Raw genomic sequence first — 13,911 nt, 5'->3', positions numbered from 1 at the left:
CTTTGTTCTCAGTGATTGTAGATAAGAGGAATATCTCAAAGAACCTGACCCAATGTCTGCAAATGCAGAGAAGAATTTAAAGAATTTCCTTCTTTCCTCCTACCTACAACACTCACACTGTACTTTCCTTTTTTTCTTCAATTATCTCTTTAGCCCCTTCCTTCCAGTTAGACCCACAGTTGCTTTTGTTGCTGCCATGATAGAGGTGCATCAGAACGATAAATATTTTTTTTTTTGCCCCTGTACTATGCATTTTTTTAAGAGTACAGAATAGAAAGATTTCACCGTTTACTTTGTTCTCAGTGATTGTAGATAAGAGGAATATCTCAAAGAACCTGACCCAATGTCTGCAAATGCAGAGAAGAATTTAAAGAATTTCCTTCTTTCCTCCTACCTACAACACTCACACTGTACTTTCCTTTTTTTCTTCAATTATCTCTTTAGCACCTTTCTTCCAGTTAGACCCACAGTTGCTTTTGTTGCTGCCATGATATTAGCTAGAAAAGCGTGGGTAAGCTTTCCCACTGGGACTTGATATTTTGGGATCCAGGTTTTTTTCACCATTTCAGTGTGCCCTGTCACTCTTGGTTTGTGAGTGGCACCTGAGATTTTAAGCATTTCTTATTCCAAAGACTTGCTCCTGCCTCTGCAGATACTGTTCTAGGCCTTGTTTGTTTATCAGTTGAGAAGGGGGCAGAAGGGAGAAAGACACGCACGTACAAGAGCAGGCTACCTTTCATTCTGCCCCCATCTCTCTGCTGGTGGCTTCTGTGGTGATTGCCACTGTGGGTGGCACACTGCGTTAATGGCAGGACTTGTTTCTCTTACTGGAGATTTGATCGTATGGGAAATTAACAAAGTCTGTGTTCTATGCAGCTCCCTGGAATAAGCTGCTTCTTGGTGAAGCAGTACTTGCAGGCAGCCTCCTGCTCCAAAAGCATGGTGAAGCTGATGTATCAGACTTGCCTAGGTAAAGGAATTAAACAAGAACCAAAAAGATCCCATGATTCATGGGATCCCTACGTGTGTTAACTGTGGGGCATTTTTGAAAAGTACATCCACAGTAGCTGTGGGGGATTGGATTTGCAAGACTTACAGTGAAGTATCTCAAAACAGGTCTGAGTATGTGAAAATGAAACACGTTCAGTGCTGTATTCATTTTCTTTTGGTAATTTTTAAACGGGTAATTGTTTTTCCCCCTCAGTTGTGTGAGTTTCAGGCTTTTGGAAAGTCTTAGCGGGGCAGCTATGAAAACTGGTATTTTTTTCCTCAGACAGGGTATAGAGTGGGCAATGTTGGTATATATACCCCTTTATATTCTGTTAATGGGTCATGGTGAGCTGGAAACTGTTATGATAAGGAGTGTGGATTGATTAAGCCTCCCTTCTCTCTATCCTTTCTTTTTCCATGCCCATTTCCCTTCCATCATCTTTGGTGTCTCTGCTGAGGGAATTTATTTTTTCTTCTGAATTGTAATGAAAAAATTTTCAGACCCCATTGTAGACTTCGTCTTACACCACTGTAACACAAGAAAAACTTAAACCAACACAGACATTAAATCATACAATCATGGGCATAAAATACACTTCTTACAAGATGTCTGGTGAATTTGTTGCCACAGACCAAGAACATGAAGTGCTGCATACCCTTGGCTCTCCTTGGCCTGCAGAATTTAGGTGGGGGAAAGGGGTTAGTGCTTCATAGCACTGGACTCGTCTACTCCCAAATTTACCAGAAAACGTCTTCTCTGCCCTGAGTGCCTCAGACCTCTGTTGCTGTAAGAGTATCACTGCGATGTTTTCATTACCTTTATTCTTATTTTTAATTATGCAGTAAAGTGACCTGACACGATGCACAGAGAGCGTGTGTGCGTGCGTATGCATGTGTGTGTAGAGATTTTTAACAAACAGACTGTAGTACTTGAGTGGGATTCACTGCGCTGAATGAGATGTGTTGAGGAGATGCCTGTCCTGGAGGTTTGCCCACCATATCCTTCACTTGAATGGTTACAATGGTCTTGCCTTTTCTATGTGTGTGTGTATGATGCTGGGGGTGGGGGGGCTTCATTTTTGGTCTATAAAATAAAAGTTGCAGCTGCTTTTAACAGAAATAACTTTTTTTTTCCTTGTAATCCAAACCCAGACGTAGAATTTTCAGTTATATCCAGGTTTGCTTGCACAAGTGCAAGCCCCACTGGTACATGCATGCAGTTAGAAATCACCCTTAAACCCACACATGTGCCACTTGGATACCTCTTTGCTGTTGTATTGACACAAACCAAATTTAGCACATTTTTAATACAGGTAGTCTATGATGCTATGCATTTCTGACTATAAGTGGAAATCATAGCAGGAAAACTGCTTATAGTGAGTTCATACTACTGCAGTAGTTTTAAATGAGTGGAAAGCTTAGTCAGCATCTACACCAGTTCTTCCAACATGAGAGGGCACATCAGGCTTGAGAACAAAACTTATTAGATAAAAATAATGAGAAAAGCTATTTTTTCACCTACCTAGCTGTGTCTTTGCTTGAACATCATGTACTAGACTTGTGCTGACTAGATTGTGGAAATTAACTATTTTTTATTCTTACATAAGTTGTTATCCACTTAAATAAAAAATCTCAACTTAAATCTACTTTTTAATAACATTTTTAGCAATTGTCTACACTTCTACCAAAAACACAATCCTGCAATTAGTTCAGAAACAATCTCTTAATGTATTTTCCCTGTACTGTCGTGTAAGGCAGTGTGGAAATTCTTCATGCTGTTTCTGCAACTTGACTTGAATACTTAAGGAGAGAAAATTTGGTAGATGGTGTTGAGTAGGAGTAACAGCAGGAGGAGAGAGGCCAACCTGCATGTTTTACATGACAGCCAGCAGTACATGTACATTTCATGCACAGTCATTTGGTGGGAAGTTTTTGTCTGTTGAAGTTACCATTGTCAGGATGGTGCAGTTCAGTACACTACCTTGACCACCAAAAATGAGGTAGAAGCTCTTGTTCTTGAGTCCCTTTGTTTGCTGAACAACTTCCAAAAAACCCTATTTCAAACATGCTCCATTCAATCAAATGCTTTGCAGGACAAAGGAGTGGCTGGGACATCAGCTCTTCAGGCTAGGAAGAAGCTGCAAGTCTTTGACCCAAGTGCTCCGGTATCAGTACGTGTCTTTCTTGTTGGCATTACAGACTGGCTTCCCACACACACACTCTGAGATTCACATTCTCTGAATTAATCATGTAATGCAGACATGATTGTGTGGTCTTCAGCCAGTCTGTGCAGCATAGAGGAGCAGCTGTTCCAGTGTATTTTAAATCTGTTACATCCAGCTGGGGGGTGGTTTGCCAGGTTAGTTAGTATTGTATTGATACCATTTTGTAATTATGGCGTACTCTCAGTGGAACAGCTTAGCAGCAAGTTTTCTACTGAATTTTCTGATGTTCAGCCAGCCTTCCTCGAGCTACAAGCTACTGAGAATCACTTCACTGCTGGGCTAAAGGGCTCACTTTCTTTGTACAAATTCAGTTTTTAGTTCCTCCTGATGCTCAAAATTGAATTCTTATAACATTCATATTTGTTCTTTACTGTCTGAAACAAAGTTAAAAATGCAGTACCCCAACTATTTTCAGAATGCTCTAGGCATCTTTTTAATGACAGATGGAAAAGATGCAATTGTCCCAGTTGTATAGCAGTGGCTTGGGGTAATTTTTAGTGGTGAGAGGGAATTTCTTCTAATAAGATTACTGTTTGCATTCTGTGTTCTCCGTAACAGTTGTTTTGACCAGGATTCTTTAAAACATGAAACTTCTCACTTCATCAGTGTCCTTGGTTGACTGAAAAACACTGAGTTTTTATGTATCTAACTTTTCTTTTAACTGGCTAGTCTTTCTGCCTCTGCTTTGCAGTCTGATTTCTGCTCTTTCTCTGTGTTTTTCTGGATGTGAGGCACTGGTTACAGGTTTCAATACAAAAAGAATTCTTTCCAGTCAGATCACTTCACCTAGAGTTAAGAAAACCTGCAACTCCAAAATTGAGACTTAACCCCTCCCCCTCCAACAAAAAAAATCTCAGAAAATCCTGAAGCCATCATCAGACAATGCTCTTTCCTGTTCCCCTACACCCCTCAAGAGCAGACTTGCTGTAACAGTAATAGTGCCTGCTTCAATGGCATGATCATGTAGAGGTAACAATCCCACGCTGTTTGTTTTTGCAGTGTTGGCGGCAAAGTCTTGCTTCATTTTCCAGTAAGTTTAAGGAAATGGGAAAGCTGTCCTACTGAAGCCTTGGAAGACTCTACTAGAGCAAGTGACAAGAGGAGTCTATGCCATGATCTTTACAAGAGGCCTTGTCAATGAGACAAATGGGAAATAAGGCAGAACACGGACCACCCCGAACATGGATCCCTCTGAACACTGAAGTATCTGCTCTATAGTTGGCTTCAGTGTTGAGCTGGATGCTGCAATCCACTGTAGTCCTAGAATAGCCTCAGAAACTTGACAAGTTCTGGCTACTTTCTCAGCACAGTTGCAGCAAATGGATGCTGCTTCTCAGCCCTGTGCTTAGCTGTGCCTTCTGCAGTGAATCCCACATCATTTGCTGTAGACTCTGCTGAACACTCTGTCACATACACACTGTAAAATCACTAGAGCAGAACAAGTAAGATAGCAATCACTCTTAATGCTCAGTAATTCCAAGAATGGGTTTAGAAATAAGCTTTTATTAACCAGATTGAGTTTGCCACTACTGAATTTGAAGAATGATTATAGAAACAAGTTCCATAATCAGGACTAATTCTGTTATGCTATTTAGTGGTAAACAGTTTTTTATTATTTAATACCCAGAATGCTCACCCTAAAATACATGGTCTTCCTAGTCCCAGTGAGTTTTCAGTTGCTTGATTCTATCTTCTATCAAAAATTCCATTACAAAAAGGCAGTTACCATGTTGCTGGCCAGTTAGAAGGTCCACACTTGGCTCTAAAATTTTAGGACAGTTCGAATGCTTAAAATAAAGAAGAAAATAAAAATTACCAAGAAGTCAATTTTCTCACTCTCTCTCCCCTCCCTTTCATTGCTGAGACATATTTTAACTTCTTTCTTTTGTAAGAATGACGTCATGCTTATGCCTATAATATTTACTAAAAGTCCAGGATAATGCTTGTTATCTTTGGGGTTTTTTCGTCTCTCCTCCAGTAAAATAAACTCCAAATGGACACTTTTTTGAATTAGGTGTCAGTTTTCAGTAGCTAGCCAAGATTGATCAGGAGCAGTAATATTAACAGGCATTTCCCCTTTTGTCTGTTTGGAAAATGTTAGGTAGCTTTCAGTATTAGTTTCCTAGGACATGCTCATGTATGAATAAAGCACTGAAATGATACCCAAGTTTCTAATTGGGACAGGGGATAACTGCTGGATGAAATTTGCATAAATGCAGTGTTTCCAATTGTAACAAATGCAGTAACAGCCAACTGATTAATCCAAAACAGAATACATATGAGCTAAAGCAGATAAAGTTAGTACTTCCTCCAAAGTTATATACAAGAGATAGATGTAGACTGAGATCAAATACAAAGCCCATGGTGGTTTCTGGAGATAATGCTCATAACTAATTGTGTATCTGCAGAGGAACCTAAATATTACCGAATATGTAATCTTCAGTGTCTTTACATTCCTTTTTATAAGGAAGAATGTTCTAGCAATGGTGAATGCCTGAGACTGTCCTGTCCCCTTTATCAGCTTTACATCTGTGTGTATTTGTCTTGTACACTGTTGCTTGCTTTTTACTGTGTGCTTGTGTTTTGGCACATGCCTGGAAGCTCAGAGAAGTGTGTTTGTATCAGAATCAATGCATGTGGTATACGTCACCCTTTAGCTTCCCTGTTTAAAACATGACAGTGGGCAGGGAACCTGTACTTTGACAGTGTCTGATCAAGAAATGTCTTCTTTACCTTTCAATATTGTGAACATTACCTTTTTCCTGAATGCATCAGCTCAAAAGCCTCATTAATTTTGTCAAAAGGCAGCGTATGAGTCACAAATTCATCAACCTTGATCTTTTTGGACATGTATTCAGTCACCAGTTTGGGTACATTGTCTACACTCTTCCAGCCTGAAAGAAAGAAAATAGGCCTTGTTTTTTCCCTTTTCCACCCATCTCAGAAAATTAAAAATAGAACCCTTACACAGGCACTTGTATGATCAATACGAAAAGGAACAGAAGCAAGTGACATATTTGTCCCTCCCACAGAGGTCTGGCAAAAGCACACTAATATTATCCAAAGCACAAATCTTTCACTAGCTGTTCCAGCATTCAACATAGTAGCAGCCCTCACCTAGGAAAGTATACACAAGACATCTCTATCAGGCCCCCTATGTATCTTTATAACCCAACCCCGTAAGTTTTGTCTTGCTTGGACAAAGAGCAGTGTAATAACTCAAAAGTCTGAATACTTCCATCAACTTCAGCAATTACTGAATTCCCGAAAAAAAGAACTCAATGTGTTTTTGAGTTGACAGCAGAAAACGTGTATCAAGCACTTGTTACCTTTTTATTTTAAAGGTCTTTACAGCACATTATCATGTTGGCCCCACAATTTTTCTTGAGTGGTTAAGCAACACAAACACACTGATGTGAGTTCGAATCTCCCCAAAGAATAGGTCCTTTCACTGGATCAAACTGAACCAAACCTTCACTTGGTGATAAAGCAGTCTCCCTTTAGTACTGAATAGCATATAGATATATTCTCTCTTCAAAATATGTTAGATATCGTACCCATGTGTTAATCTGTACCCTGTCCGTAGGAATAACAGATTTTAAAAGTCTTTATCTTAAAAGTCAACACAGCATTTATGGATCGTCTGTCAATAGTACATTTCTTGCACAAGCAAAACTGAGGTGGTGTGTTCTTCCCAGCTTTAGCCCACAGTAAATTATTTTTATCCCCATACCAAGAGAGAGTTACCTCCAAACGCAGTTCCTTTCCATGTCCGCCCAGTTACCAGCTGGAATGGCCGTGTGGAGATCTCCTGGCCAGCAGCAGCTACTCCAACTATCACACTGACTCCCCAGCCTTTGTGGCAGGCTTCCAAGGCAGCCCTCTTCATGGACAGACAGGACAAAGCAGAGTGGTTATTGCTAAGGTTTATGCTGCCTGGACAGGTAGCACTTCCTTTCCCCAATTAATGAGTCACCACATCAGCATTTAAGGAACAGTAAATACACTGAAAATTACATTATATTTTCCATTGGTTCAGATTCTTTATGCGTTAAAGGTTCGCTTTGCACTTTTTATATCCTATCTAGCTTTCAAAGAAGTCACTCTGAACTCCCACTGAGAGTTGGGATAAACTGTAATCACATACCATACTACTGACAGTTAGGAATGCTACTGTAATTCCTGAAAACCTAGCCTTACATTCAGCAATACGTCTGCATTTCCAAAGGTGAAATTCACCGTGAGAAATTAGGGAAATACTGACTGATCCCTGAGAGTTTACTGTTCACTGCACAATATATTTTATGTGAGTTTTGTTAATTTTTCAACTGTCACCATAAAGAAACTCAGGATCTCAAAAAAGTCCAGTTAAGGAAAAAACATTTTAAAGTGCCATTTTCAACCCAAGAAGTAGCAGCTGCTTTCATTACATAATTAGGATTGAGTGTAAATTGTCTTTTTTAGTCATAGCAGTTATCATTACTATGAAAAAATGAGTCTAGCATGTTCTGTGTTAAGAAAGCAGCTGCTCTTGCTATTTAGCTGAGCTGGTCCTCCCTGTATATGCTCCTGTTGGTCAAGCACTCACCATGACTCCCACATTCCCAATGCACTCAAAAGAGTAGTCCACACCACCATCAGTCATCTCAACCAGCACCTCCTGGATGGACTTCTTGGAGTCTTGGGGGCTGATGCACTCAGTAGCTCCAAATTCTTTGGCTTTGGCATACTTATCCTTGTTAATGTCAATGCCAATGATCCGGGATGCTCCTGCTATTTTGCAGCCCATGATAACTGCCAGCCCAACTCCTCCCAAACCAAACACAGCACACGTCGAGCCAGGCTCCACCTAGGAGTAAGAATGGAGTCATGAGCAGCAGACAAAAATTCATCCTTTTCCACATGAGGAGGAAATGTAGGTTAAGGAGTCTGTAATAAAGGAAAAAATGGAAGCAAATATATATGGCTATAAGATTTTATAGATAAAGGAAACTATATATAAATTTAATCCAAAAAGCTCTTTAGGTACTAAGCTTTTTCTTTTGCCTGAAGACTCATGCCCACTCACCTACCACCTGTGTCACCCTGAGCTTCAGATTATCAGAATGACTTGCAGCAAATGAACTGGGAAAGTAATTTATATATAGCTGGTATCAAAAGGGATGCAGAATAGTCCACCTGAATTTCTTCCAGAGGGCAACAGGTTCTTGTGACCTGATCTGCTTCTTATGGGGAAGTTAAGAAATTCTTAGCTAAACTTCATCAGTTGAAGAGGAAGAAGAAATACAGATTTGGTACATCACGTTTACAGTCCTGCTGTGGTCCCTAAGCTGTGTGTACCACAAGCACAGCCTTTACCTTAGCAGTGTTGACAGCAGCCCCATAGCCCGTGGAGATGCCACAGCCCAGCAGGCACACTTTGTCCAGAGGCGCTGCAGCGTCTATCTTGGCTACGGAGATATCAGCCACCACAGTGTACTCAGAGAAGGTGCTGGTCCCCATGAAGTGGTAAATCTGCTTTCCCTTGCAGGTGAATCTGCTGGTACCATCAGGCATGACTCCTTTCCCTTGAGTAATTCTTGAGGCAAAGACAGGAAAGTGCAGTCAGAGTCTTAAGCAGCAAATAGTCTCACTAGACAGAATTCACTAAGCAGCACTGAGAGGCAGTTGCATAATTGCACCTTTATATTTGGACCATTTCAATAAACGCAGGAGTTCACAGAAATGAGATGCTAAACTCCTAAAACTTCATGCTGTTAATTACTTCATGGAAGCACTGAAAGAAATGGAGTTGATATTAACATGTTGTCTTTGTTAGCTACCAATGCTAAGTGCTTGTGCCACAGTACACCACCACTGTCTTGGCCTCCTTCAGTGCCTTCCCCTTGAATAGCACCTGTCAGTTATATCACTGGGGCTTTTTTTTTTTGAGTTTGGGAGACTTTTTTCCAGAATAAGAGCTGCAAATTTATGTGGGAAGCAGGTATTAAGGAAGAAAGGAGCCGTCTGTACCACTTGAAAGCTTTGGTGTTTGCTCCCAAGAGCTAAATTCTCTGAAGTGCTTCCCTTAAGTATGGATTAAATACAGAGTAAGAGCATTTATGTTTTCAAACCTGTGGACACAAGGTAGCAGTCTGCACCTTAACATATATGAAAAGAGAGAAAAAGTTCTATTTAAGGGAAGGAAAGAAATTTTAAGGAAGAATGGAAAAAAAATTGCATAACTGACTCCTGAAACACATACTTTCGAAGTCATTAAATGATGCATCAACAGATTTATTCTTCAAATAAAACTTCTGTCAATTACTTTTGATAACTACAGCAGGTATACATTGAACAAATGCTGTAGAGTGTGTCAAAAAAAAAAAAAGTCCAACAGACCTTATCTTCTGGCACAGGTTTGTTTTAGGATTCTTACAGAACTTGCACTCTCCACACTGGGGGATGTATAGAGGGATAACAGTGTCCCCTAAGAAAAAAAAACATTCTGTGTCTAGTCATTGAGTCAAGCAAGGCATTCTGAAAAAAAAAAATTAAGTTACTTGATTGTCATTGTTTTTATTTGAGCTTGTGTTCACTTAAAACCTTTGCATACTAAAAGCTCTGTATGGTACACAGTGGTATTATAGAGTGCTAGATAAACCACTTTAATCCTGGCTGAGCAGACAGCCCATCCAAAATTCATCGTTCCAGAACAAGTAGCAATGTTACTATAGAACAAAACCACCCCAAATCAACAGTGAACAACATGATTAAACACTTTAAGCCTTTTAATTAAACTAACAGACAAAAACTATAATTTGAAAAAAAATATAATCCCCAACCCTCTTCTAACTACACATTGATCCAATTTAAAGTAAAAAAATTGGTATTCTGGGCTCTTTCAAGTTTTAAATCAAGAGCTCATTGAATAGATCAGTGTTGTGTCTCACAGGCCATAGAAATCTACACAGGCATACACCCCAAAATAAAACATTGTATTAACTCCTACAATATTGCATTTCAGTGGCCCAATTTGACAGCGGGTCTTCAAATAAAGTAACACTGTCAAGGAAGGCAGAAAACTTGTAAGGTATTTTCTTACCCTTCTTTACTTTTGTTACTCCTTCCCCAACACTCTCTACAATTCCTGCTCCTTCGTGTCCCAAGATCACAGGGAAACATCCTTCAGGATCAGCACCACTCAGAGTATAGGCATCAGTGTGACAGACAGCAGTGGCAACTATCTGTGAAGAAATACATAATCTGAGACACCCTAAAGAACAGAATAGTAGCACAGATGTAAATAATTCCCTTTGGTCAGAAATTCAGAACAATTGCCAGGTCAAAGTTCTGGCAGCATTTGGGATATGGGCAATATACTTTCAACTCCTGGCAAGGCACTTGTACTTTGAAAAAGCAAAGTCATGATAGTACATTTTATAATTTCTGTCAACCAAAATGTGACACTGAAAGGGGTAAAAGATGTCATGTTGTTTCCTATAGCTAGAAATTGGTGCTCCAAGTCATCTCAAAGTAGGTTAGCATGTCAGATTTGAAGTAAGTTAAGACACAGAGGTAAAATTACCAGAGAGACCATGCAGAACTGTCAGTACTGCATAAATCCAGTTTAGGTCTTCAGCACCATGCAGAAATCCTTTCTACAGAAAAACGTTTCACATCAATGTATGCTTTTTGGCAGATACAGGCTACTGAAGTCCTGATGAAATCAGAAACTTGGATATAGGGAATCTGAGACCAATCCCAGCTCAGCAAGCAGTAACTTATGACCTGACTGATGTAAAATCCAGCATGTTACACAGCTGCCACAAATGACAAATTGCTTTCCTTCAAACATGATAAACATGTTCTCAGTTCAGACATTTTGTGGGAACTTGGTCTGTAACAACTGGAATTAATCCCCAAGTTTAGCCATTATCCTCAGACCAGACTATGAAGTGAGACTAGTAGAAACTAAAAGTGTTTTTCATAAACAGAAGATCTAAATACTGTAATTTTATTTTCTGTAAAGCCAGCTGAGGTACTAATGAACTAATGATATCTATTCAACATTTCTTCTGTTGGCAAACAAACCGTTCATCTTTAATATTCAGTCTCCCAAAATAGAAAACATATAGATAAGAATTTATGTAATTACCTTGATACGAACTTCATGAGCTTTTGGTGGAGCAACCTCCACCTCCTCAATAGAGAGAGGTTTACCTGCCTCCCAGGCAACAGCAGCCTTGCATTTAATAACCTAAAAGACAAAACCAACAACAACAAAAAGAGGACATCTGTTGTATGGTTCACTCAATAATTCTTGTTCAGCCAAGTGAGAAAATAAAAGAAGCACTACTGGCTTTTGGAAAGAATCCCAGATCTGAAATCCATAATTTCAACACAAAGGTTTAATTGCCCCACATTTGCTTTCAGGAAGCTAAACAATAATGAGTAAGCCAAGATCTCAAATTTGGATGTCATTCTCTTACTGAGCAAAAAATATAATAAGCCTGGGAGTGCTTAGGAGACACGATGCAGCGAAGTGAGCAACATGAATGGAAAGGTTGCATAATAAAAATGGGAGTTTAAAACCAGAGATTGCCATTCATTTCAGATATGTTCATTAAGCATAGTGTTTAAAGTTGGCAAGTTCAGAAAGGAAACTGTGGAGACCCACATCAAGAGTGAATTTCCTGTTCCTTATCAGGATGGTTTCCGAGTAGGATTCTGGCAAGGAAATGCATGTGTGCAGCTCACATGCAGAGCCCTCCAATGCTGCAGAGGGACAAGAGGAACTTTGCTTTAAGGCTCCTGGCAGCGAGTTCCTAAGCACTGACACCTCTGCAGTGGCCTCAGGGATCACTGTTAACAAGTCTTCATTCACTGCTCTCAACACCATGACACATCCTGCTCTGCATCCACACCTAAACATCCCAGGAAGCTTTTCAATCTAAACAGTGCAGAGCCTGGATGAAAGAGGAGGATTTCTGGATCTGTAAACCCTATTAACAGGTACATATGCACAACTGACTTAAAAAATCAGCAGGCATTATAGCCATACAACCTAGAGCAGCTTCAGCTACTGAAAGGATAAGCATCTGGATTACCCTTAGAGGTTGGCTTTACGAAGATGACAAGGTCTAAGCCATTGCTATCAGAAATATAAACCAGTAGAAGAAAATGACATTCTGTGTGTTCAAAATAGCTGTGGTGTTCCCATGGAATGCTTGAAAGAGGATTAATGCAAATTTCCAAGACCAGACATACAGTCACCCAGCCTTTTAGAAATTTCACTTTCTGGAAGAAAAAGCAGTGCCAAGACCACCTGTTGAGCTTGCCAAGTCTGATTCATCACCTGTGATCAGGAGAAAAGAATGGCTAATTTATGCCTTTCTGTAGTATTTCTGTTGTAAACAGTATCAGACTTTGCCAGAGCCAGTTAAAATCTTCATGGTACCTGTAATAGCAAATCTTCAGATGCTTACCTTGGCTTAAACTCGGGAAAATAAATACTACAGACCCTAAAAGCTTTGTAACAGAAAACAGGTACCTGTTCCAACAGCCAGCAGGGATCTAAATTAGACAGAAACGCCCCAAACTAGAACTATGAAATCTCCTTGCCCTGCTTTTTAATACCAGGGTAAATATTACAAAAATGCATGGAATGTGCCATAGTAACTAACTGTGGAATCACCGTGTGAGCCATTGGTCGTAATCTCTAAATCTACCAAAGATTTTGCCAGAAAATCTAAATTCAAAGCACAAAGTGCAAGAGGAGCCATCACTCAGTAAATAATTTACTGGTTTTCAATCTGTCCCCTCATCAGGTCATCACTTGTTCTTGCACAGGAGATTGCGCATTCCTGAAATGTGATTTCCACAAACTTAGTTAAACACAAATTTAAAGACAGAGAGGAGAAAAAATATCTCCTTACAGTATAAATTCTGATTATCTAAAACTAACAGTACACATCTGAAAGCACATTTTGAAATAGTAATTTCTGATTCAGTTCACACAGCCACAAAGGCTCCTGGACTAAGCAGAGTGGGCATAAGGAAAGCCCCATCTTCTTCTGCCTTCTAATTATTCAAAGCTTTGTGCTGTTGCATTGCTGAAAACCTTGAAGCCAACAACTGGAAAAAAACCCAAAACACCAACTTCCAGCAGTTCTTCATTTCCTCTGTTACGATACTAGCACAGGAGCACATCTCTTGGGTTCCTTGTGGCTATGTACATGATCAGCTATCTCAGTCGGGATGAAACTGAGCTCTGGGCAGTGACAGAAGCTGTTCCAAACCCAGTGCCAGCCTGGAGCAGCCTTCAGCGTCCGGCCAAGCGCCCACCGAGCTCTCTGGGGCCCCGGGCACTGACCGCCTGTGCAGAATTCAGAGCAATATTGGCAGAAGGTCTGGACTATAGCGCTGTTCTTAAACTAATGCAGCAAACGTGCCAGGCAATGGCTTTCTGAGCAGGCAGGAAGGCCCCTTTTTCACCCCTTCCTTCACGCCGATTCGGTCGCACCTGGCCGAAGCCCACAGGAAGCCACGCAAGCTCAAGGTCTTCTGCTTGTTCCTCCACGGCCGCGACCCAGGAGTGGCCGGAGCGCAGCCCACAGAACGCGCACGGGGGTCGAGTACAACACACGGCGGGGAGCAAACGCGTGTATTTTCTTTCCCAGTCCCGCAAATACTCACAGCGGGAGCCCCCCACGAC

General features: G+C 40.5%; 1 protein-coding gene across 1 annotated transcript in view; it reads right to left on the bottom strand.

Annotated features, from left to right (window-relative positions):
* Window positions 1-4,698: 4,698 nt before the first annotated feature.
* The window catches only part of LOC103618309 (alcohol dehydrogenase class-3), a 9,924-nt gene continuing 711 nt past the window's right edge, over window positions 4,699-13,911 (bottom strand). The window contains exons 2-10 of the mRNA XM_017738080.1: window positions 13,720-13,887; window positions 11,353-11,454; window positions 10,300-10,441; window positions 9,597-9,684; window positions 8,574-8,793; window positions 7,804-8,064; window positions 6,963-7,098; window positions 5,971-6,109; window positions 4,699-5,002 (exon numbers count right to left, since the gene is read on the bottom strand). Coding sequence (XP_017593569.1) covers window positions 4,978-5,002; window positions 5,971-6,109; window positions 6,963-7,098; window positions 7,804-8,064; window positions 8,574-8,793; window positions 9,597-9,684; window positions 10,300-10,441; window positions 11,353-11,454; window positions 13,720-13,887 — 1,281 coding nt within the window. The 3' untranslated portion in view covers window positions 4,699-4,977. The remainder of the gene's footprint in view (window positions 5,003-5,970; window positions 6,110-6,962; window positions 7,099-7,803; window positions 8,065-8,573; window positions 8,794-9,596; window positions 9,685-10,299; window positions 10,442-11,352; window positions 11,455-13,719; window positions 13,888-13,911) is intronic.

This window comes from Corvus brachyrhynchos, unplaced genomic scaffold (assembly GCF_000691975.1).
Source record: "Corvus brachyrhynchos isolate BGI_N302 unplaced genomic scaffold, ASM69197v1 scaffold856, whole genome shotgun sequence".
NCBI lineage: Eukaryota > Metazoa > Chordata > Aves > Passeriformes > Corvidae > Corvus > Corvus brachyrhynchos.
The sequence above is the reverse complement of the archived record's forward strand: the minus strand, read 5'-3'. Positions and strand labels throughout refer to the sequence as shown.